This window comes from Papio anubis, chromosome X (genome assembly GCF_008728515.1).
Source record: "Papio anubis isolate 15944 chromosome X, Panubis1.0, whole genome shotgun sequence".
In the NCBI taxonomy this organism is placed as follows: Eukaryota; Metazoa; Chordata; class Mammalia; order Primates; family Cercopithecidae; genus Papio; species Papio anubis.
In genome coordinates, this window is record NC_044996.1 from 19,423,820 (window position 1) to 19,447,751 (window position 23,932).

Below are 23,932 nucleotides of genomic sequence, written 5' to 3' on the forward strand. Positions count from 1 at the left end.
AGGCGCCCGCCGCCTCGCCCGGCTAATTTTTTGCATTTTTTTTTTTTAGTAGAGACGGGGTTTCACCGTGTTAGTCAGGATGGTCTCGATCTCCTGACCTCGTGATCCACCCGCCTCGGCCTCCCAAAGTGCTGGGATTACAGGCGTGAGCCACCGCGCCCGGCGCACATTCTTTCATGTAACTTATCCTGTGACTCACTTTTAACTTACTGTAAACTTCGGTTTGAAACTCCGTGGTCTTAACTATAACCCGTAAGGCACAGACTTAAGAGTTCATCAGCTGAACACAACATCAGGGGAAATTCATTGATTCTGAAAGTAACATTTCCTAGTGGTACTGCAACCACTACTACCAATCAACAGTTATTTGGTGGTTACTATGCGCCAGCGATGATCCTGTGTGCATCGCACATATCAACTAATTCTCACAGCACCTGTGTATCATGAAGGCTACTTCTCGTGCTTCTCATTTTATAGATGAAGAAAATGAGGCACAGACAGATTAAGCACCTTGGCTAAGGTTGACAGCTGAGTGAGTGGCAGTGTCAAGATTCGAAGCCACGTAGCCAGGTTCAAACTTGTGCTCTTACCTATACTTTTGACTGCCTCTCACTAAGGAGTTGTGAACAGGAACAACTTGTTTGTTTAGTAAATCCTGTGCTGCTCCCTTAGATTAACTGTGATGCATGGTTCACACTTTCCTCCATTTGACTTTGTTAAATCAGTAGAGGAGAATCAATGCCTAAGACTTATAAACATCTTTTCGAACTTAGAGATTTACAGTGTATCTGTTTAAATATGTGCAAAATGGACTTTAGTTCTAGCAGAACTGACTTTAAAGTAGTACACTATCAAATAACGTGTGAAATTAAACGTGACCTAGTTAAGAGATCATGACACTCGTATTTCTCCATGGCTGTTTTAGATTTTGTGCCTTATAAGGGTGACTTGTTAGAAGTTGAATATGCCACCGAGCTAAGCATCTCAAACATCAAGGCAAGCTCTGTGAAGCCCACCCGTTGTATTCATGTGGAAGAGGTAATTTCTTTCCGGTTCCTCCCGTCATCAGTTTCTGATAACACTTCCTTTGGTGGTAATTTTTGTGCCCAGGATTCTGTTGGGCGTAATGGGAATAACAGAAAATATGAAGAAATACATTCTTTGCCAACGAAGGAGCCACTTTTCTTATTGAAAAGGCAGGACTTCCCAAAGGAAATAATTAGAAAATTATGTGGAACAAGCACATGATTAAGTTCTAAATTGTGCATTTTACTCGATACCCAAATGTTATTAGAATCTTCCAACAACAGGAGGAAGAAAAACAATCTTTGTGCCAGAAAAATTGTAGGGAAAGAATGAGCAGGGTATATTGTGGGACTTGAGCTTACCAGTAAATGCTGAGAACGATTTAGTTATTGGAGTCTGAATATGAGCAGGCAGTTCAGGGCAATAGAGGGTAATGAACATATTTTGGTAATATTTAGAGCAGGATTTCTCATCAGAGACTCCGGTCTCATCTCTGGAGAATCTGATTTAATTGGTCTGAGGTGCAGCATGGACATGGGTATTCTTACAATGTACCCCTGGTGTTAGCAATGAGCCAACCAGGTTGGGAATCATTGATTTACATCAAAGTCGCCTGCACTCATGCATGACCCAGAATGGAGGAGGTGCACAGCAGGTTACAGTGATTATCAGACTTTTTCATAATCATTTCCATTATTTGTACTCACAGGTCCGCATTACTAGCGTACATGGAAGAAATGGGATGATAGATTATACTATCTTTTTCACCTTGGAGTCTGTGAAAATTCCTGATGGATACGTACCTCAAGTAGACGATATCGTCAATGTGGTCATGGTGGAGAACATTCAGTTCTGCTGTAATTGGAGAGCGGTTTCTATCACCCCAGCGCAAAAATTGTAATGACAAAGCATTTTAATCTGTTTATCTTTCCTTTATAAGCAGTAAAGGGGTTGGTTTAACTGAAAAGGTTAGCGTAGTAAGCCTAAACAGTATTTTATATATGACTTTCCTGGCAAATCTAATTGAGATACTGGCCAGTTCAATTGGACCATGAACCCAGCTTAGGGAAATAACTTATCAATTAAAAAGCATGCTAAATTAGCTTGCTAGTCACTGAAGGAAAGGAGTTCTTAGTTAAAATGAACACTGCCATTAAATTTGAATTTTATGTCTCTCATTAGGAGCAGCAGATTCCAGGATGACAGAGGCCAGGGACGGCCCAAAAGGGAACGTCGGAGCCAAAGCGTTTAACTGAAAAGACAGCAGGGACAGCATGTTAAAGGCATGATTTAAAGTTACAATTTGACTTCAGTTTTGAGCCCGGTTATGCTGTCTGTACAATCTGTATTGTTCCATAGTCTCTTTCATCTTCTGTCACCCTCATAACTTGCGATGTTTATTGTTTCCCTTGTTCCTTCTTCCCCATACTAGAATGTAAACTCCACAGTGGCAGGATGTCTTCTGGTCTGTTTTTTGTTTGTTTGTTTGTTTTTTGTTTTTTTTCTTTGTTTGTTTGTTTTTTCTGTTTTCATCAAAGCATCACCAAGCACTTAGAAGAGTGCCTGGAAGACTCAAGGGGCAGATAAAATGTTAAGTTCAATGACTGAATGATTGGGCCAGCAACGATGTTTAGCTGTGGTTCATTCATCACTGGTTCCTTAGGAATAAAATTGTTGAGCAATGCATTAAGACCTCTGTTGATTTTTAAACAACACAAACAACCATAGAAAGCCGACTCTGCTGTATATGAGCCTCTGTGAGCCACTTTGTTGCACAGGTGCAGAATAGTTGAAGTCATGAAGAAACGTACAAACACAGAGTCCCTCGAGGGAAGGACAAGCTGCTTACCCACTGGGAAGGGTTATACTAAAATCCCACAAGTACACCCCATGAAACTTCATGCTTTCGTCTAACAGAACATTTAGCCAGGCAGCTGTGACCTAGGGAAAGGGATATATTCAGAGCTTTGGGCATAGCTTGAGTGTCATTGTGAACTTACCCTGAGTCCTGTGATTCATAATTTCACCATTGTTGAAGTTCCATTGAAGGAAAAGAAAAGGTGGCCAGGCACATGGCTCATGCCTGTAATCCCAGCATTTTGGGAGGCCAAGGTGGGCAGATCACCTGAGGTCAAGAGTTTTACACCAGCCTGGTCAACATGGTGAAACCTCATCTCTACTAAAAATACAAGAAAATGTATGTGAGCTTGGTGGCACGCACCTGTAGTCCTAGCTACTCGGGGAGGCTGAGGCAGGAGAATCCTTTGAATCCAGGAGGCCGAGGTTGTAGCAGTGAGCCAAAGTTGCACCACCACACTCCAGCCTGGGTGACATAGGGAGACTCCATCTCAAAAATAAATAAATAAATAAATAGAAAGGAAACAAAAGGAAAGGTACAAGTTATTTTGACAGCATGAAGAACATACCTCACAGTGGTTAGGGGGACTGAACATCTGTGTTTCCCAAAAATTCCTTTGTTGAAGCTGTAATCCTCAATGTGATCGTAGATGGAAGTGGGACCTTTGGTAGGCTATTAGGCTTAGATAGGGTCATGACAGTAGAGCCCCATAATGGGATTAGTATCCTTAGAAGAAGAGAAAGAGAAGCCAGCATTTGCTCCCACTCCTCCACGGGAGGAAACAGCCAGAAGTTGACAATCTTCGAACCAGAAAGAAAGCCCTTGCCCAGAACCCAATCAATCAGCACTTTCTTCTTGGACCTCCCATTCTCCAGAAGTGTGCAATATAAATGTCTGTGGTACTGTGTAATAGTGGACCAAGCTAAGACAACAGAGAGCAGATATTGACATTCTGTAACAAATAAAAGCAATCCATACACACTCATTGTGTTTTGAAAAACAAAGGTATGGATTCAGAAAACTCCCATCCCATGAGGATCCCAAAATTCCCATGGATGAGAATTGTCCCCATCCATTAAATCATAATGAATAATATAGGTATTGGTACATGTCATCTAAACCTTGTCATTTTATTTTTATAGAAATGTTTGTCTAAACACTAGTCCATACTTATTTCCAGTGTAGCTTTTGTAATGGAAGGAGTAACATTTTACTCCATGGCGCAGCTCATGTACACAAGGGAGACTGAGTCACTGATATGCAAGAGAACCCAACATATTGGTCTATAATCATTATAAGTTTCTGCTGTGGTCAGACTCCTGGGGACAGGTTGCAAAACCAGGAAAAAGCTGAGTTGAGCTGGGATCTAGTGTCTTTGGAGCTACAGCTCTTACGTTTACAGCCGGCTGTAACATTACCCTGAATGAGGCCAAATACTGTTTAGACAGATGCACATAGGAAAGCAAAGTATTCAGATTAGGTGTGAATTGCCTTAAAACCAGATCCTTTCTCAGGTTGCCTGGAATGGTTCAGGATGTTACCCTTTTCTGATTCAATTAATTGCTGGGGTATTTATTGAGAACCTTCCATGTGCCCAGCACTGTTGTAGATGCTGAGGTCCCAGCAGACAAAAAAGTGACAACGAACAAAAGCTCTGCAGTCATGAAGCTGACACAAAAGGGTGAAGAGACAGACAACACTCTGATAAGCATATGAATAAGTAAGAATTTCTGTCTAGCAATTAGTGACATAAAGAAAAGTAAGCAGGTGTTTGTGATAAGAGGTTTTTGATGGCCATAACCACGGACAGATTGTTTTCAATATTTTCAGTCGGACTCAGTCTCCCCAATTTGAGGGTGAAACATGCAGGTCATTAGAAGCCAAGAAAGCAAATCACATGATTATATCTTTGCTGGAATCTGGCACTGAATGGTTGCTTCATGGATACTTGTGAAGGTGTGCATTTTGCTCATGGGAGAAGTGAAAACGTGAGAAGGTTTAATGGGGTGCATGGCATCCCTGTTCAGAATTGCTGTTAATCTACTTTGTGTCCAGCCCTTGTATATGCCAAGCACTGGACTAAGGGCCTTGGGACACACACGTCATTTAATCCTCACAAAGAATCCTATGAAAGAAGTCCCAGTGGTGTCATGTCCATTCTACAGCCAAGTCATGGATGCAAACAGGAAAGAGAGGGCACACAGCTGCTCTGTGGCCCAGTGGAATTCATCCCCTGACATTCAGGCCCAGCAGCCATTTCTCATCTGATGTATTCTCAGCCTCTGGAGGAATCTCCAGCCACAAAAGATCATTCATAATGTTTTCAGCAAGGTGGTAGAGAAGAGCCCCTTCTTTGTTCTGCAGTATTCTCTCAGCAGGGACCTGTCTTCCTGGTGCTGGAATCTACCTGTAGCTTCTCTGCCAGCAGAGTTTGATCCCTGCAGAGGAGGCTGAGTCTTACTTAGTGAAGTTTGCCAGAGAAGGCTATTTCTTACCTTTTTCTAAGGCTATTTCTTAGCACCAATCTCTTGCTGCAGCATCCATTATTAGCTCTATTTGTGCCAGCAGGGACACATGGAAGGATTTTGGGCCTGTTTTCATCTGTCTGAGTGGTTGCTTTCGCTTTGGTTCTTTCTACTTTCTTCTGTGCCATGATGGAATCTAACAAATTTGACCCAATGATTTTTTTTTTTCAATCATTCTTTAGAGGTGGTGGGACTTCAGGTATGTTTTCAAAGGATTGATAGTTTTTGCTGATGGATGGCATGGAGTGTGTAAAGAAAATGGAGAAAACTAACGGTTATGGCGGGGACATGATGTCAACACACTGTGTGAACTGAGCTGACATTGTCTGAGATGGAGAAGATTTAGATTGAAGGAAGCTCAGGACATATGAAATTTTGGACACCTTACCCTTGAGATGTCTATCGGACAACCCTGTGTGTGTCTCAGTATACATATGGGATTGGGAGTTACCTGCATTTAGATGCCATGGGGCTCACATGTGGATAGAGAAACCATTCAGGGCCTGGGCCCTGGAGCACTCTTGATCCTGATAGGAAGAAGATCTCACAAAAGAAGCCAAGAAGGAGCATTTCTAGGAGAGGGTGGTCACACAGAAGACCGAAGACCTTATTGCAAGAAATGGGGAGTCCTCAGCTGCGTCAAACACTAAGAGGTTGAGTGATGAGAGCTTAGCATATTGACCACTGGATTTGGTGACGTGGAGGTTTCCTGTCATCTTAAGAGCAAATTAGGGGCATGATGGAGATAAAAGCCTGATGCCAGAGGAATAAGGAGGGAATGGGAGCTCAGGAAGTGAGTAGAGGTGATTCTTGAAATAGCATTTGCTGTGGGGGCAGGATGCACAAGAATGGGACTGAAGGGGAAATGAGGCCAAGGAAGCTTATTTATCTATGTACATTTTTTAAGATGGGAGTTCCTTGTCTGTGACGTTTTTAAGATGAGTGATTCTTGTGTATGCTTGTATGTTATTCCATTAGAAGCAAATATTTTTTAAAAAAATGGTTGTTGATGCGGGATGAAGAGAGGCAACAGCAGTAGAAGCAACATCCTCAGATAAAATGTTTCAAGAGAATGGTTCCATCTACTCAGTGGAGGGTCAGCCCTGGGAAGGGGCTGATATGTCCTTTCATTATTACAAGAGAGAAGGAAGAGAAAGCCGGGATGGGTGTCAGGTGGTTCGCAGAGGAGCTCCTGTCTCACGGCCCTTGTTTTCTTTTTTTACATTTTTTGAATTATTATTTGAATTGGACTCTCGCTCTGTCCCCCAGGCTGGAGTGCAATGGCGTGATCCTGGCTCACTGCAACCTCTGCCTCCCGGGATCTAGCAATTCTCCTGCCTCAGCCTCCTGAGTAGCTGGGATTACAGGCACACACCGTGCCCAGCTAAATTTTTGTATTTTTAGTAGAGACGGGGTTTCACCATGTTGGTCAGACTGGTCTCAAACTCCTGACCTCAGGTGATCCACCTGCCTCAGCCTCCCAAAGTGCTGGGATTACAGGCGAGAGCCACGGCGCCCAGCTATGGCCTTTGTTTTCTCAGAGAAATAAGAGGAAATGTCTGCTTATCTGTGTGTCCTCATTTTTCATTGAAAATTGTAGAATATTGGAGTAATCAAAATGTACAAGAGCAGTTGTTGTGGGTTCAGTTTCGCCCCTAAAGATATGCTCAAGTTCTGAGCCCCATTACCTGTGAATGTGACTTTATTTGGAAATAGGGTCTTTGCAAAAACATAAAATAAAAAACAAAAAGTCAAGTTAAGATGAGGGCCCACAGCATTAGGATTAGTCATACTCCACTAATCCAGTGAATGGTGTTGTTATAAGAAGAGGAATATCGGACACACAGACACACAGTAAGAGCACCATCGGATGAAGGAGGAAGTGATTGGAGTGATGCATCTACAACCCAACAAAAGCCACCAATGACTACTGGTAACCTCCAGAAACTTGTAATAGACTCTCCCTCAGAGCTCACCAGAAGGAACCAACCTCGCTGACACCTTGATTTCAGACTGGTAGCCTGCAGAACTGCCAGAGAATAAATTTCTGTCGTTTTAAGCCACCCAGTTGCAGTAATGTGTTTTGGCCTCCCTAGGAAATTAACACAGTTGTGTTACATTTAGAAGCATAGATAACCTTAGATTGTGGAAAATCATACTTACTGGGGGTAATACAGTAGGATCATTGGGTAGTATTGAGTGGCCCCTGTGAAATGTGTGTCCCTATTTTGGTATGGGTCTATATAGCTGCATCTAGTGCTATAATTTATGCAGCAGAGTTCTGTTAGTTGGGTGCGGGGGGAGAATAGTTGGATAGCTGGGCCTTACTAGACTCTAGTTTTGCCAGCGGAGAATGACAAAGTGAATGAAGTTTGACAGGTGATGGTGTTTGCAAGGGAGAAGAAGCAGAGAAGAGAGGGTTGGGGATGAGAAATGAAATTTGAAGGGAAGCCTAAGGTTTGACTGTGAGGATGAGCAGAGTCGGGGAGCGGAGAGGCCGGAGTGTCTTATGGGTCATCCACTAGGAGAGTGACACAAGTAGTGGTATAGAGAGACGCAAGAGCTTGGTGCACAAGACCTCAGTGAAAGCAAATGCGGGGTAAATACCACAACATTGGTATGGACGGTTGTAAAGACACTAATTGTGAAGTGGTATGGGCTATGAACTAGGTTATTCAAATAAGAAACATGAAAAGTGATTTAAAACTCAATGGATTGAATCTTCATCAGAAAGCTTTGAACAGGAAATTCCACTCCTAAGAGTTTATGTTGGAAATGTAAATGAAGCAGGAGAAGTTGTGTGTGTGTGTATGATAACATATATGTTAATATGTACATACATGCATACACACACACACACATACATACATGTATATTATGTGTCTTCATTATCAACCTATGATCATTTGTGTTCCATGTAAGCCACCTCCTCTTTTTAAGAAACATCATGAAATGTTTCACGTCTGTACATATGAAGATGTACATACAGCCTACTTGGCCAGCCTCACTGACCCTGATACCCTGCACAGTCTGCGCAGATAGTAAGTATGACTGGCCACTGCCCAGTCATAGTGTGACCTCCTGAAACATGTGTCTGCCTGCTTTAAGCCCACCAATTAAAACTCCCCATGGGAAACCTGTTTGGATAATCCCTGGGACGCGCATAAGGTTGTTGGCCCATGGGTCCCTTTCTCTCTCCTTGCCTGGGCTCCCTGCCCCACATGTATGCCCTCCAGGTGTGCCATGTAACCTCCAGGATCTGCAAGTGATAAAACGCCTATTTCCATCTTGTGTCTCTGCTAATCATTTGGAGGAGTGCTCTTTACCTTAAATATCCTAAATTAAAACAGGGGAAGAAATCTCTCCAGGGGATTCAGGCTGAAATGCAAGCAACTGTAGCAGGCAGTAAGGGGCAGTGCATGAGGGTGTTTGTGCAGCATATCAAGGCATGTTATGTAGATCACGACAAGCCACAAGAGGAGGTTCTTGCCAACGTACAGTGGTGTTCTAGAGAGAGACCATGCTCCCTTCTCCTTTTCATTAACTTCACTTGGATTGATACCAGAAAGTAAATGTCTGTACTTCTCCATAGTCCAGAAAAGACTGGTCTTGGAACTTGAGTTTGGAGGTGAGCACAGAATTGTCGGGAACATCTCACAATGATGTCATATCACCAATTGCCACCCACAACTGTATGTTCCCGAGTCCTGGGCAAAGCGATGCATTTTCAGACAACTCCATCGAGTGCATCTTAGGCAAATGAGACCTGAAGGCACAAGCAGGAATGATGAGTAATTTGCTCACACCTCTCCCCTTCTTATGCTTTATTGAAAACTATGTCTTCACAGGGAGTTATGCCTGATCTTTAGTACTTTTGATACACAGAAGCTGAAAGAATAGTTGGCGCCAAGTAAGGACCAGATTCTTCATTGTAGATATTTTAATAGGCAAGGCTCTCAATATGTGTCCAGAGAATAAACGCACACCACACACACACACACACACACGTGTAATTTTGGTAATCTCCCCTATGTTTCTATGCATTGCATTTGCCCTCTCAGCCCATTGTACTTACTATGATATCCCAAAATAAGGAAGACTGACTGCCATCCTAGCTGGCCTCCTAATGTTGTGGATTTGGATTGGTGTTCTGAGCTCCCCTCACCTCTTCTTATTCGTATGCAGACCTGCTGTACTGCTTCTGATCCACTTGGCCAAGAACAGCAGTGGGCTGTGTCTAGTTAATTGCTATGACTTTCTCAGTCTCCCCATCCGTCAGACACAGCCTATCCTACAGAATTCTGGAAAGGTCTACTGTAGACTCCATTCTAGTGTCAACTTGGTATCTACAAGTTTTTCTGTTAGAGTGCTGAGCTGACACATGTGGAATGCACTTTATGTCAGAAGCGAGACATCTTTACCTCTCCTCCGTAGCCCAGAAAACGCTGCTCTGGGAACTTGCATTTAGACATGAGCATGGAATCTGTCATGATTACAGGTGTGTGCCCCTCCCCTCAACATTTTTAGATTGTAGACCCAATGGGGAGAATTCTCCTAGCAGAGAAAATTAGTAATGGCGCCATTTACGGCTTCTATGTTCAGGTATACCTCATCTTACTGTGCTTCTCTTCATTGCACTTTGCAGCTATTGTGTTTCTTAGAAACTGAAGGCTTGTGGAAACCCTATGTCAAGCAAGTCTATTGGTGCCATTTATCCAACAGCATGTGCTCACTTTGTGTTCCTGTGTCACATTTCGGTAACTCTTATTTCCAACTTTTTCATTCCTGTGGTAGCTGTTATGGTAATCTGTGATCAGTGATCTCTGATGTTACTATTGTCATTCTGTTTGGGCACCACAAACCACACCCATATCAGACAACAGCGAACTAAACGAATGTTGTGTGTGTTCTGATGACTCCACCGATAAGCTGTTCCCCATCTCTCTCCTCCTCCTCCGGATATCTTATTCCCTGAGGCACAACAATATGGAAATTAGGCCAAGCAATAACCCCAAAATAGCCTCTAAGTGTTCAAGTGACAGGAAGACTCACAAGTCTCTCACTTTAAATCAAAAGCTAGAAATGATTAAGCTTCATGAAGAAGGCATGTCAAAAGCCAAGACACGCTGAAAGCTAGGTCCCTTGCCCCAGTCACCCAAGTTGTGAATGCAAAGGGGAAAAGTTCTTGAGGGAAATCAAAAGTGCTACTCCAGTGAGCACACCAATGATAAGAAAGCGAGAACCAATCTGATAGCGCTGTAAAGAATTTTAGTGGTTCGGAGAGAAGGTCAATCCAGCCCCAACATTCCCTTGAGCCAAAACCTAATCCAGAACAAGGCCTAACTCTCTTCAGTTCTGTGAAGACTGCAAGAGGTAATGAAACTGCAAAAGTAAGCTAGCAGATTAAACCATTTCCATAACATAAAAGTGCAATATGCAGCCAGGCAGGGTGGCTCACACCTGTAATCCCAACAGTTTGAGAGGCCAAGTTGGGAAGATTGCATGAGGCTGGGAGTTTGAGACCAGCCTGGGCAACATAGTGAGACCCTGTCTCTACAAAAGAAATTAAAATAAGCCAGGGTGGTGGTGCACACCTGTAGTCTCAGCTACTCAGGAGGCTATGATGGGTGGAGGATCACTTGAGTCCAGGAGTTCGAGGCTTCAGTGAGCTGTGATCATGCCACTGTACTCCGGCCTGGGTAAAAGATCGAGATGCTGCCTCTGAAAAATTGAAAAGAAAATATTTTCAAAATGCAAGATGAAGCATCAAATGCAGAAGTTGAGGCTGCAACAAGTTATCCAGAAGATCTAGCTTAAAAAGATGATGAGGGTGGCTACACTGAACAACAGATTTTCAGTGTGAATTAGACTATCTTCTATTGGAAGAAGATGCTATGTAGGATTTTCATAGCTAGGGAGGGGAAGTCAATCCCTGCCTTCAAACCTTCAAAAGACAGGCTGACTCTCGTGTTAGGGGCTAATTCACCTAATGATTTTCAGTTGAAGCCAATGCTCATTTATCATTCCAAATATGCTAAGGCCCTGAAGCACTATGCTAAATCAGCTCTACCCGTGCTCTATAAATGGAACAACAAAGCCTGGACGACAGCACACCTGTTTACAACATGGTTTGCTGAGTATTTTAAGCCCACTGTTGACACCTACTGCTCAGGAAGAAAAAGGAAAGAAAGATTCCTCTCAAAATATAATTGCTCATTGACCATGCAATGGTCACCCAGGAGCCCTGATGGAAATCTACAAGATGAATGTTGTTTCCATGCCTGCTAACACAGCATCCATTCTAGCCCATAGATCAAGTAGTAATTTTGACTGACTGTCAAGTCTTATTTAAGAAATACATTTGATAAGGCTACCATAGGTTGCCATAGGGTGTGATTCCTCTGATGGAGCTGGACAAAGTAAATGGAAAACCTTCTGGAAATGATTCACCATTCTAGATTCCATTAGGAACATTCATGGTTCGTGGAAGGAGGTCAAAATATGAATGTCAACAAGAGTGTGGAAGATGTTGATTCCAACCCTCTGGCTGACACTGATAATGAAAGACTTGAGTGGAAAAAGTTACTGCAGATGTATTGGAAATAAAAAGAGAATTGGAATTAGAAGTGGAGCCTCAAGATGTGAGTGAACTGATAAAACTCGAATGGATGAGTTGCTTCTTATGGATGAGTAAAGAAAGTGCTCTTTTCAGATGGAATAGACTCCCGGTGCAGAAGATGTGAATGTTGTTAAAATGACAACATAGGATTTAAAATATTACATTAATGCAGTTGACAAAGCAGGGGTGTGTGTGTTGAGAGAGGATTGGATCCAATATTAAAGCAAGTTTTACTCTGGGTAAAATGCTATCAAACAGCATTGCATGCCACAGAGAAATCTTTCATGAAAGGAAGAGTCAATGATTGTGACCAACTTCATCATTGTCTTCTCTTAAGGAATTTCCAAAGCCACCCCACCCTCCGGCAACCACCATGCTGGTCAGCCAGCAGCCATCAACATCAAGACCAGACCCTCCACCAGCAAGAAGATGATGACTTGCTGGGTGCTCTGACCATTGTTAGCCATTTTTAGCAATCAAGTATTTTTTAATTAAAGTTTGTATATTGTTTTGTAGACATAATGCTATCGCTCACTAAATAGATTTCTTCATAGGGTAAATGAAACTTTTATATGCACAGTAAATCAAAATATTTGTGTGGCCTGCTTTATTGCAGTGGTGAAGACCCAAAAATGCAACAGGTCAGAGGTATGCCTGGTAATTGCTTTTCCTCGATTCTTAAAATTGCATGTAATATTTTGCAATGGCAGTCTTAACATGCCAACATTAGCCCGTAGTTTTCTGACTCTCAACATATTACAGCAGTCCTACAGCAGTGGGAAAATTCACCTGGAGGACTCTGAATCAAAGTGTGGTCCCATAACATTAGCTCTTCATGGTTTTGACAGGGTTTACCTTTGGGGATGCTGTGACTTTGGGTGTGTCTTTGTCTTTCAGTTGTCTTCATTGTGTGTTATATGTGCACTTCTACTTAAAGAACTAATTTTTGAGTTTTACTTACTGGATATGTCAAAATGTCCATGTGCTGTATTTGTATCCTTCAGGGTAAAAGCAGGGGTCGGACACTGATTGGTCCATCCAGCTGATATCATTTCTCTGAGAACTGCCCACTGCATACACACCTTTGTGTTTGCTATTGACTGAGTTCCCTGACTGTAGCTACTTGGTTTCATACTTTTCATCTCAACCTAGCAGAGTCGATCACGGTTTTGTCCTGCCAGTTTTGGAGCTCTGGACTGGACTATATGACTGAGTATTTTCCTGCTCAGTCTGATGATACCATTTCTTTACAGAAAATGTGATTTAGAAGATCCACTGTTGAGTCCTCCCGAGCTATCTGCATTCTTGTTTTTATCAAGCTTATTAGTTGCTTCTGTTTCTCAGATTTTGTAGAATAGTTATGGTCTTCCGATAACAATTTGTTGTAGAAGTCCCACTTATGGACTGCTGTTAGTAGCCAACAGTACAAGTGTGATCAAGGAAGCTTGTGGTGCTGCCACATGCATCCTCACATGTACCAGCACAGAGCTCGGACCCCACAAGATTCTTTCTCATACAAAATTGTCTTTTGTTTAGCCTTTCTTACCAAAAATATCTCTTTACATTTATAACCTTCTTTATATGTCTCTTATTTCCTGGTTCCTTTTACTTTGTTTTATATGTAACCTTTAAATAACCTTTGGATTAGACAAAAATTTACTTTCCTTTTGTTAGGAAGTTAAGGTTTGTACTGCATGTTGTTGTGTGAGTTCTGTGAAGGGTGAGCAAATACGTAGGTTATTTATATACGTAGGTTATTTATATACTGTAGAAGTTCTACCCTTTCAAGAGATTGCTTGGTTAAATTTCTTGCTACAGCTTGTCTGAACAAGTGTGGGTTGTTTTTAAAACTCTGGGGTAGGACTGTCCAGGTTGAAGTCATTGGTTAAAGATTTAGGTGAACTTCCCAGAAGAAATAGTGCTATTAGGGGAAAATATGAATCTGAAAGTAGGGTAAACATTAAGCAGGTACCCATCTTGGAAAATATAAACCTACTCAAAATGGGTGTGGGGCATTTAGACATTACCAGGGAGTGAAGGGAGAAGAGTAATTGGTCCCATAAGCTATATAAAGGGGGTGTGAATCTTTTGAGGGAAAGGGTACCATTTGCCCCCGTCACCCAACAGGATTTGGAACACAGTTGCCTGGAGAAGGAGGTTAGCATGAAGTAGGTGGCTCTTGAATCCAAAAGGGAAATTTATTATCTTATCTGCCACTTCCAGACTTTCCATTGACTCACTCTCTTCAATGTTGATGTCAGATATGTGAGCCAGACACAGCAGAGGGCCCTTTCAGCTCAAAGCCATTACTGCATTGGGATCTGGGCCAGGAGACTTTTGGCTCTTGGGACAGGCCCTTTTCCAGTGGCTGAGATTGTGATAGAGGGGACAGGCTGTGAGGGGCTTCCTCTAATTTGGCCCATCAGGGAAGTTTGCCTTCCAGTGTCCTGGCTTCCTGCACTGATGGCAGTTACTTGGAAGAGCATTGTCAGGGCAACCTGAAGGGGGCTGGCAGACTTGCAAAGCAGCCAATAGTTCAGTCTGCCTCTTGCCCCTGCATTTCTCCCTCTTCTTAGCCATGTCCTTCTCGTTTTGCTCTTGGTTATAAAAGACTGAGGAGGCTAATTTGAGGATGTCTAGCATAGGGACACTGTGTCCTAAGGCTGACTTTTGTAATTTTTTTTTCTAATGTCTGGGGCAACTTGGACAAAGGAATGGTCCTTTAGGACTAGTTGTCCCTCTGGGGATCCCAGGTCTAAGTTAGTGTGCTTAATACTGATTTTTTTGTAGGCATTTGAGAGAGTCTATGGGATTTTCATTTGGCCTCTGGCCTATGGTGGCTAGTTTATTATAGTTTATAGGCTTGATCTTATTCCTTTTCACTCCCTCTATTAGACACAGGAGCATATGGTTCCTGGCCCATATTCCTGCCTGGGTATTGTAGTACCACTTGGGATCCTGCTAGGGAACAGCTGTAACTCCTACAGGGTAGTTGACATCTGTCAGGTGTAGTCATCCTCTCAGTGGAATGCTGCCTCATAGATGGTTTGTCTTTCCTCTTGTGATAGGGCTTGTCCCATGAGGATAATTATATCCTTCCAAGTTTATCTAAATGCAAGTCTCAATTTTTGGAAGCCATTGATGGGGTCATCAAAGAATTTTCCTAGGTTTTCCCTCAAGGCCATGAAGGTTTGTAAATAGGGGACCTTGGACTATTTGTCAGAAATAGTGGCAGAAATGGCCAAGCTGGAGGATAATATTAAAATTTGTATTTCTGGTGGCTGGAAAGATGGGTGAATAGGAACAGCTCCGGTCTGCAACTTCCAGTAAGGTCAACACAGAAGGCGGGTGATTTCTGCATTTCCAACTGAGGTACCCAACTCATCTCATTGGGACTGCTTAGACAGTAGGTGCAGCCCACGGAGGGCAAGCGGGAGCAGGGTGGGGTGTCGCCTCACCTGGGAAGCACAAGGGGTCGGGGAACTCCCTCCCCTAGCCAAGAGAAGCCCTGAGGGACTGTGCCCTAAGGGATAGTGCATTCTGGCGCAGATATTACGCTTTTCCCATGGTCTTCGCAACCCACAAACCAGGAGATTCACTCAGGTGCCTTCACCACGAGGGCCCTGGGTTTCAAGCACACAACTGGGCTGCCGCTTTGGGCAGACACCAAGCTAGCAGCGGGATTTTTTTTTTAATACCCCAGTGGCACCTGGAAAGCCAATGAGACAGAACCGTTCACTCCCCTGGAAAGTGGGCTGAAGCCAGGGAGCCAAGTGGTCTGGCTCAGTGGATCCCACCTCCATGGAGCCCAGCAAGCTAAGGTCCACTGGCTTGAAATTCTCGCTGCCAGCACAGCAGTCCAAACTCGACCTGGGATTTTTTTGAAGGGTTTTTTGTGTCTCTATCTCCTTCAGATCTGCTCTGATCTTAGTTATTTCTTGCCTTCTGCTAGCTTTTGAATGTGTTTGCTCTTGCTTCTCTAGTTCTTTTGTGATGTTGGGATGTCAATTTTAGATCTTTCCAGCTTTCTCTTGTGGGCATTTAGTGCTATAAATTCCTCTCTACACACTGCTTTAAATGTGTCCCAGAGATTCTGGTATATTGTGTCTTTGTTCTCATTGGTTTCAAAGAACTTCTTTATTTCTGCCTTCATTTCGTTATTTACCCAGTAGTCATTCAGGAGCAGGTTGTTCAGTTTCCTTGTAGTTGAGCTGTTTTGAGTGAGTTTCTTGGTGCTGAGTTCTAGTTTGGTTGCACTGTGGTCTGAGAGACAGTTTGTTATAATTTCTGTTATTTTACATTTGCTGAGGCATGCTTTACTTCCAACTATGTGATCAATTTTGGAATAAGTATGATGTGGTACTGAGAAGAATGTATATTCTGTTGATTTGGGGTGGAGAGTTCTGTAGATGTCTATTAGGTCCGCTTGGTGCAGAACTGAGTTCAATTCCTGAATATCCTTGTTAACTTTCTGTCTCGTTGATCTGTCTAATGTTGACAGTGGGATGTTAAAGTCTCCCATTATTATTGTGTGGGGGTCTAAGTCTCTTTGTTAGTCTCTAAGGATTTGCTTTATGAATCTGGGTGCTCCTGTATTGGGTGCATATATATTTAGGATAGTTAGCTCTTCTTGTTGAATTGATCCCTTTACCATTATGTAATGGCCTTCTTTGTCTCTTTTGATCTTTGTTAGTTTAAAGTCTGTTTTATCAGAGACTAGGATTGCAACCCCTGCCTCTTTTTGTTTTCCATTTGCTTGGTAGATCTTCCTCCATCCCTTTATTTTGAGCCTATGTATGTCTCTGCATGTGAGATGGGTCTCCTGGATACAGCAAACTGATGGGTCTTGACTTTTTATCCAATTTGCCATTCTGTGTCTTTTAATTGGAGCATTTAGCCCATTTATATTTAAGGTTAATATTGTTATGTGTGAATTTGATCCTGTCATTATGATGTTAGCTGGTTATTTTGCTTGTTAGTTGACACAGTTTCTTCCTAGCATTGATGGCCTTTACATTTTGGCATGTTTTTGCAGTGGCTGGTACCGGTTGTTCCTTTCCATGTTTAGTGCTTCCTTCAGGAGCTCTTGTAGAGCAGGCCTGGTGGTGACAAAATCTCTCGGCATTTGCTTATCTGTAAAGGATTTTATTTCTCCTTCACTTATGAAGCTTAGTTTGGCTGGATATGAAATTCTGGGTTGAAAATTCTTTTCTTTAAGAATGTCGAATATTGGCCCCCACTCTCTTCTGGCTTGTGGAGTTTCTGCTGAGAGATCCGCTGTTAGTCTGATGGGCTTCCCTTTGTGGGTAACCCAACCTTTCTCTCTGGCTACCCTTAACATTTTTTCCTTCATTTCAACTTTGGTGAATCTGACAGTTATGTGTCTTGGAGTTGCTCTTCTTGAGGAGTATCTTTGTGGCATTCTCTGTATTTCCTGAATTTGAATGTTGGCCTGTCTTGCTAGGTTGGGGAAATTCTCCTGAATAATATCCTGAAGAGTGTTTTCCAACTTGGTTCCATTCTCCCCATCACTTTCAGGTACACCAATCAGATGTAGATTTGGTCTTTTCACATAGTCCCATATTTCTTGGAGGCTTTGTTCATTTCTTTTTGCTCTTTTTTCTCTAAACTTCTTTTCCTCTTGCTTCATTTCATTTATTTGATCTTGGGTCACTGCCACCCTTTCTTCCAGTTGATTGAATTGGTTACTGAAGCTTGTGCATTAGTCACGTAGTTCTCATGCCATGGTTTTCAGCTCCATCAGGTCATTTAAGGACCTCTCTACACTGGTTATTCTAGTTAGCCATTCATCTAATCTTTTTTCAAGGTTTTTAGCTTCTTTGCGATGGGTTCAAACTTCCTCCTTTAGCTCAGAGAAGTTTGATCGTCTGAAGCCTTCTTCTCTCAACTCGTCAAAGTCATTCTCCATCCAGCTTTGTTCCATTGCTGGCAAGGAGCTGCGTTCCTTTGGAGGGGGAGAGGCACTCTGATTTTTAGAATTTTGAGGTGCTCTGATTTTTTGAATTTTCAGCTTTTCTGCTCTGTTGTTTCCCCATCTTTGTGGTTTCATCTACCTTTGGTCTTTGATGATGGTGACATACAGATGGGGTTTTGGTGTGGATAGTATTTGTTAGTTTTCCTTCTAACAGTCAGGACTCTCAGCTGCAGGTCTGCTGGAGTTTGCTGGAGGTCTGTACCAGACCCTGTTTGCCTGGGTATCAGCAGCAGGGACTGCAGAACAGCAAATATTGCTGAACAGCAAATGTTGCTGCCTGATCGTTCCTCTGGAAGCTTCATCTCAGAGGGGTACCCGGCCGTGTGAGGTGTCAGTCTGCCCCTACTCGGGGGGTGCCTCCCAGTTAGACTACTCAGGGGTCAGGGACCCACTTGAGGAGGCAGTCTGTCCATTCTCAGATCTCAAACTCCGTGCTGGGAGAACCACTACTCTCTTCAAAGCTGTCAGACGGGGATGTTTACATCTGCAGAGGTTTCTGCTGCCATTTGTTTGCCTATGCCTTGTCCCCAAAGGTGGAGTCTACAGAGGCAGGCAGGCCTCCTTGAACTGTGGTGGGCTCCACCCAGTTAGAGCTTCCCGGCCACTTTGTTTACCTACTCAAGCCTCAGCAATGGCGGGCACCCCTCCCCAAGTCTTGCTGCTGCCTTGCAATTTGATCTCAGACTGCTGTGCTAGCAATGAGCAAGGCTCCGTGGGCATGGGACCCTCGGAGCCAGGCGTGGGATATAATCTCCTGATATGCCATTTGCTAAGACCCTTGGAAAAGTGCAGTATTGGGGTGGGAGTGACCGATTTTCCAGGTGCTGTCAGTCACTGCTTCTCTTGGCTAAGAAAGGGAATTCCCTGACCCCTTGTACTTCCTGGGTGAGGCGATGCCTCACCCTGCTTCGGCTCTTGCTCATTGGGCTGCTCCCACTGTCCTGTACCCGCTGTCTGACATGCCCCAGTGAGATGAACCCAGTACCTCAGTTGGAAATGTAGAAATCACCTGTCTTCTGCATTGCTCACACTGGGGGCTGTAGACTGGAGCTGTTCCTATTTGGCCATCTTGGAACCACCCTAGAGGCATTTTCTTAATCTTGTCACCTCTCTGCAGTCAAAGGTCACCAGGAACACACCTGTAGTTAAACAAGCTCAACTTTCTGAGTGCAGTTTATTGCTTGATGAACAAGTTGAGTTCATTACTCAAAGAACAAAAGGAGACTGCAAGACATGAGGGAACCCTGGGGACTCTCAGGAAGAGAGTATTAGAAGAAACATAAGATCTGGGCTTCAGCTAGGTGATTTAGAGGAGGGTTTCCTGAAGTAGGGTTTGGCTCTGGATTGGATGCTGTCAGGAAGTGGGGGGTAATTTTGTGACTGGGTATATTTGTAAACCTTATCCTAGAGAAATGAAGATTTGAAAAAAGCTATTGTTGGCACAGAAGGAGTAGTCACTCATATCAGCCAGGATGGCAGGTGTTTGGTGCCTTTTGTGACTTGGGTAATGTTCTTGTTTTGTTGTCTTCAGACTAGATTTGGCAGTGGCCTTGTTGTTGTTGCTTGTTTTATCTAGACATTTTACCTTAAAAGAGATTTATATTTATACAAAAGTTATGAAGATAGTACAGAGAGGTCCCTCATATCCCTCACCCAGTTTCCCCTATGCATCTTGCACTAAAGTGGTACATTTGTTACAGTTAGTTAATTGATCCTAATACATTATTATGACCCAAAGTCCTCACTTTATTCAGATTTCCACCATTTTAATCAAATGTCCTTTTTCTGTTTCAATCTCACATCCAGGATGCTACATTATATTTAATAATCATGCCATCTTAGGGTGCTCTTGGTTGTGATAGTTTCTCAGACTTCCCTTGTTTCCGATGACTCTTGACAACTTTGAGGACTACTGGCCAGGTATTTTGTAGAATGTCTTTCAACTGGGATTTGCCAGGTGATTTTCTCATGATGACACTGGGGTTACAGGTTTTTGAGAGGAAGACCAAGAAAGAAAGTACCATTCTCATCACCCCTTATCAAGAGAGCATACAATCCACATGACATGACAGTTAAGTTCAACTTTGGTCACCTGGCTGAGGTAGTGTGTATCAGCTTTCTCAGCAGTAAAGGTATGTTTTTCTGCCTTACCATATTCTACTCTTTGGAGGGAGGTTACTATGGACAGCATATGATTAAGGAGGGGAGAGTCCTTTTCTACCTTATCTTGGATAAAATATCTGTAAAAAATTGGAATTATTCTGCAAAGGAGATTTGTCTCTTCTCCCTATTTATTTATATCAGTATGGACTCATGAATATTTATTTTGTATTTCAAGTTATAATCCAAAAGCACTGTATCTGTTCTGTTGCTCAGCTTGCTCCAGCTTTAGCCATTGGGAACACTTTCAGCAGGCTCCTGTGTCTCTTTGCCATACTCCCATCATTGTGTGTGTGTTTATGTGTGTGCTTACTGACATTACAAGATTCTCCAGGCTCATGTTGTACAATCCCAGGCTCAGCCTTGGAATCAGTCATTTAGCCAAAGAGTCCTGGTTCCTTTTATTGTTGGATGACATTAGAAACCAAGGTTTGGGCTCTAGGTGTGCTCATTACTACTTGGTTGTCATTGCTTCTTGGCTCTCTCAGCCGACAGAGGAAGAAATCATGTGCATGCAAGCTGACTCATGCGTGGTAGGTAAATAGTGATCCCCCAATGATGTCTACTTCACAATCCCCATAACCTGTGAATATGTTACCTTACACGAAAAAGGAACGTTTCAAATATGATTAAGTTAAAGATCGTGACATGAGGAGATTATCCCAGATTATGGGAGTGGGCCTCATATAATCACAAGAGTCATGTTCTATAAATGAGCCAGAAATTCACCCTGTCTATTGGCTTAAAATGATCCCCATGTTGTTTACTTCTTCACAGCAGGCTAGGACTATTGCCTCAAAGCCCACTGGTCCCAAACTCACATTCTCATATATTCAGTCTCTTTAAATATAATCTGAAAACGTATTTTTAAGTCCTTTAGAACGTACCTATTTTCCATTTCTCACAAAACTGCTCCCCACATCCACTTACTATAGAAAAGACAAACTCAATAGCTATAAAAGACCCCCAAATCACTGCTGGCCTTCAAAGCTCTGTGACCCAGAGAACTCCCCACCTTGCTGCTGATGACATCACCTACTCACGTAAGCCCCTTCTCTGGTTTCCTCCTCTTTCTCAGAAATTCCCTTGCCCTCATACCCTTCTGGGTGGTGGCCCCATGCTGCTGTCCCTGGAAGGTGTCTTGCAGAGACTTTGCCTATCATACAACCCTGTCCAAGCACGGTCCCAGTATAGCTTCTGTGCGACTGTCTTTCACAGTCTCTTCTCTTCCTTCTTCGATCCCCAAATACATGAACCACAGAGACTTTTAAGAGGGAGGCAGAGGGATCAGAGTGCATAGTAGGAGACATTACTATGGAAAGAAGTTGGAGTGATGCCAGGAAGGAATAATGAAACAAGGAAGCCAGGCCGGTCCTAGAAGCCGAAAAAAGCAAGGAATTGAACTCTGCCCTGAAGCCTCCAGAAAGAACATAGCCCTAACCAGCAACCTGATGTTAGACCTCTGACCTCCAGACTCTAAAAGAAATTTTTGTTTGTTTAAAGCCACTACATTTGTGGAAATTTGTTACAGCAGCAATAGGACACTAATATATCTTGTGTACACACATACCTATAAATGTTTCTACATCTACCCTTCTTTATCTATATTAACATAAGCATGAGTTCATACCAATCTCTCCAACTCTAATCTCTTATCACATGAGTCATTGTAGCTGTCTCATTCACTCAACTAACTTTCCTCACCAAGAGTGAGAAATGTGGCTTCTATCATCACACATCCATTAACTTATTTGTCTAACCCAGGACCCATTCAAGCAATCTTAGAAATGTTCATCTATAGACTCCCAGGAGAACTTACGAGCCTCATCACAATGTTTTGACTTTGGCCTAATCCCAGGCTTTTATTTTTATTTTTAAGTTACCCTTCAACTTTCAAATTTTGAAATATTTTGCATGCATAGAGAATTTGATTCTTTCTTCCTGGAAAGTTCAGCACTATAGATGCTGCCCATACTCCCATCCCACTCCTTCCCACTAGACGCCTATCCCCTTCCCCTGACAGACTCACCAAGAGCTGCTTTGCAGGGTTTTACACCTGCTTGACCCCAGCCCCACTCCCATAACTGCACTTCCCCACCCAAGCCCCTGGCCAGCCCCAGAGCACCTGGTGTCTGTAGCTCCCATAACCGTCCCAACTCAACCACTGGGCTCTTCCAGAGGCTTCTACCCAGACACACACACACACACACCAGTATGCGTAACTGTGTGCAGTGACACTGGAACAAAATGGTGAAATATTGAGAGGCTTGCAAAGGAAGGGAAGAGTATTGGAGACAGAAGAAAGGTGAAAAGCAACACCAGTGGAGCTGGGCATTGCGAGTTCCATCTGAACTGTGACAAAAAGGATTCATTACTAGACTCCCAACACAAGCTTGAGAAGGCCATCTCTTGCTGCCAGTGGCTATATCAGTGCTGAAATGGAGTTACCACCCAGAACAGCATTTCCAAGAATCTCTGGGGATAGGGGCACCCAGTATGGGGACGGTGTGCTGAGCATGGGCCTGGATGGGCATAGGTGGGTGGGAGCAAGCTAACCAGCAACTCATCCCGTTCCATAGAGAAAGTAATGATAGGGACATGAATAAAGTTCCAGCTACTATGGGAGACCTGGAGATAAGGAGGTTCTTTGAATTCCACATGCTGAGGAACCCCTCAGCAAGAGGTGAGACACTGCAGCTTGGATTCCCCTAGGCTGAATTGCAAGAATAGAGTTTCTGATAAAGCAGCCAGCCCAAGATCTCCATGAAATCCCAGGGAGAGACCTGTGCCTAACATCCAGCATGGCACATCTGCAGGCAGGACACACTTCAAAAATCCTGCTTTCTTTTCCCCAGGGAGAATATTTTGATGTCTACAATGCTCGTTCGATGGCTAAACACGTATCTCACAACTCTCTGGGACAGAGGTCCTGCAATCAGTTTCCAATTAAAATTGATAATTGACAAAACATTTAAAACATGCTATCTATAGAGAGGAAATGTAGCTCCAGTTCAATGAAAACTTTCACAAATGGTGAGTATTGACCTATTTAAGGAACAGACAGTGCCAAAAAGATTCTGACACTGACTTATGTATTTAGACACTGGCCCTGCAGAGCTAGGTCTCACCTTTCCATCTATAGGGCTGCTTATGGCAATCGCCATGACTCTTTGCCTTGGGGGCTTTTTGTCTCACCCTTAGAGCATGCTGGATATGACCCAAGGCCAACTGAAGGTGACAGGGATTTATATCTCCCATGGGGAAGTACTTTAATAAGTATGATTGCGACTTTGGTGGCTAAATACCCCCAAGCCATCTCATCCTGCACTTGGGATGAATGTGAGATGTGTGTTCTACAAAGTCTCCCATAGGGCCCCCCTGGGAATTAGCTCCAATTGCCCACAGTGGAAACCTGCTAGCTTATTCCTCCCATTTAAATTGGCTGCATTCCTTGTATGTCTCACCTCCCCACACCCTTACCTGTGCTGTCTGGGACTCTCTCCAAAGTTAGTGCTTTCTACTCACAAGTGTGCCTCAGGGTCTATTTCCAGGGAACACACACTTGAACACCTTGTATGCTAATTTATCCTCACACTTGAATGTCTGGCTAGAAGTAGAATTGTAGGTTCAAAGTTATTTTGCATCAACACTTGAAAGACCATTCTTTATTTCCTGAGCATTTCTGATTACCTCTTTAGCTCCCTTTCTTTTTTTCTCAATTTAAGAAGTATATCTCTTGCGAGAATTCT

The 23,932-nt window shown here is 43.1% G+C and overlaps 2 protein-coding genes across 2 annotated transcripts in view; both read left to right on the top strand.

Moving 5' to 3' along the window:
* Positions 1-23,932, top strand: part of LOC100999222 (small integral membrane protein 10-like protein 2A) — a 134,853-nt gene that overhangs the window by 1,359 nt on the left and 109,562 nt on the right. The gene's annotated exons all lie outside the window — the stretch shown is intronic.
* On the top strand, positions 74-2,712 carry LOC116271997 (cancer/testis antigen 55-like). The gene is made up of 3 exons (XM_031660788.1): positions 74-1,038; positions 1,736-1,923; positions 2,209-2,712. Exons 1-3 carry the CDS (start codon positions 913-915, stop codon positions 2,276-2,278), a joined length of 384 nt encoding a protein of 127 aa, XP_031516648.1. The 5' UTR covers positions 74-912; the 3' UTR covers positions 2,279-2,712.

Coding starts and splice junctions, on each gene's coding strand:
- LOC116271997 (XM_031660788.1), top strand. CDS start 913: ATGGCTGTTTTAGATTTTGTGCCTTATAAGGGTGACTTGTTAGAAGTT. Junction 1,039..1,735: donor GTTGTATTCATGTGGAAGAG/GTAATTTCTTTC, acceptor TTGTACTCACAG/GTCCGCATTACTAGCGTACA. Junction 1,924..2,208: donor ATCACCCCAGCGCAAAAATT/GTAATGACAAAG, acceptor GTCTCTCATTAG/GAGCAGCAGATTCCAGGATG.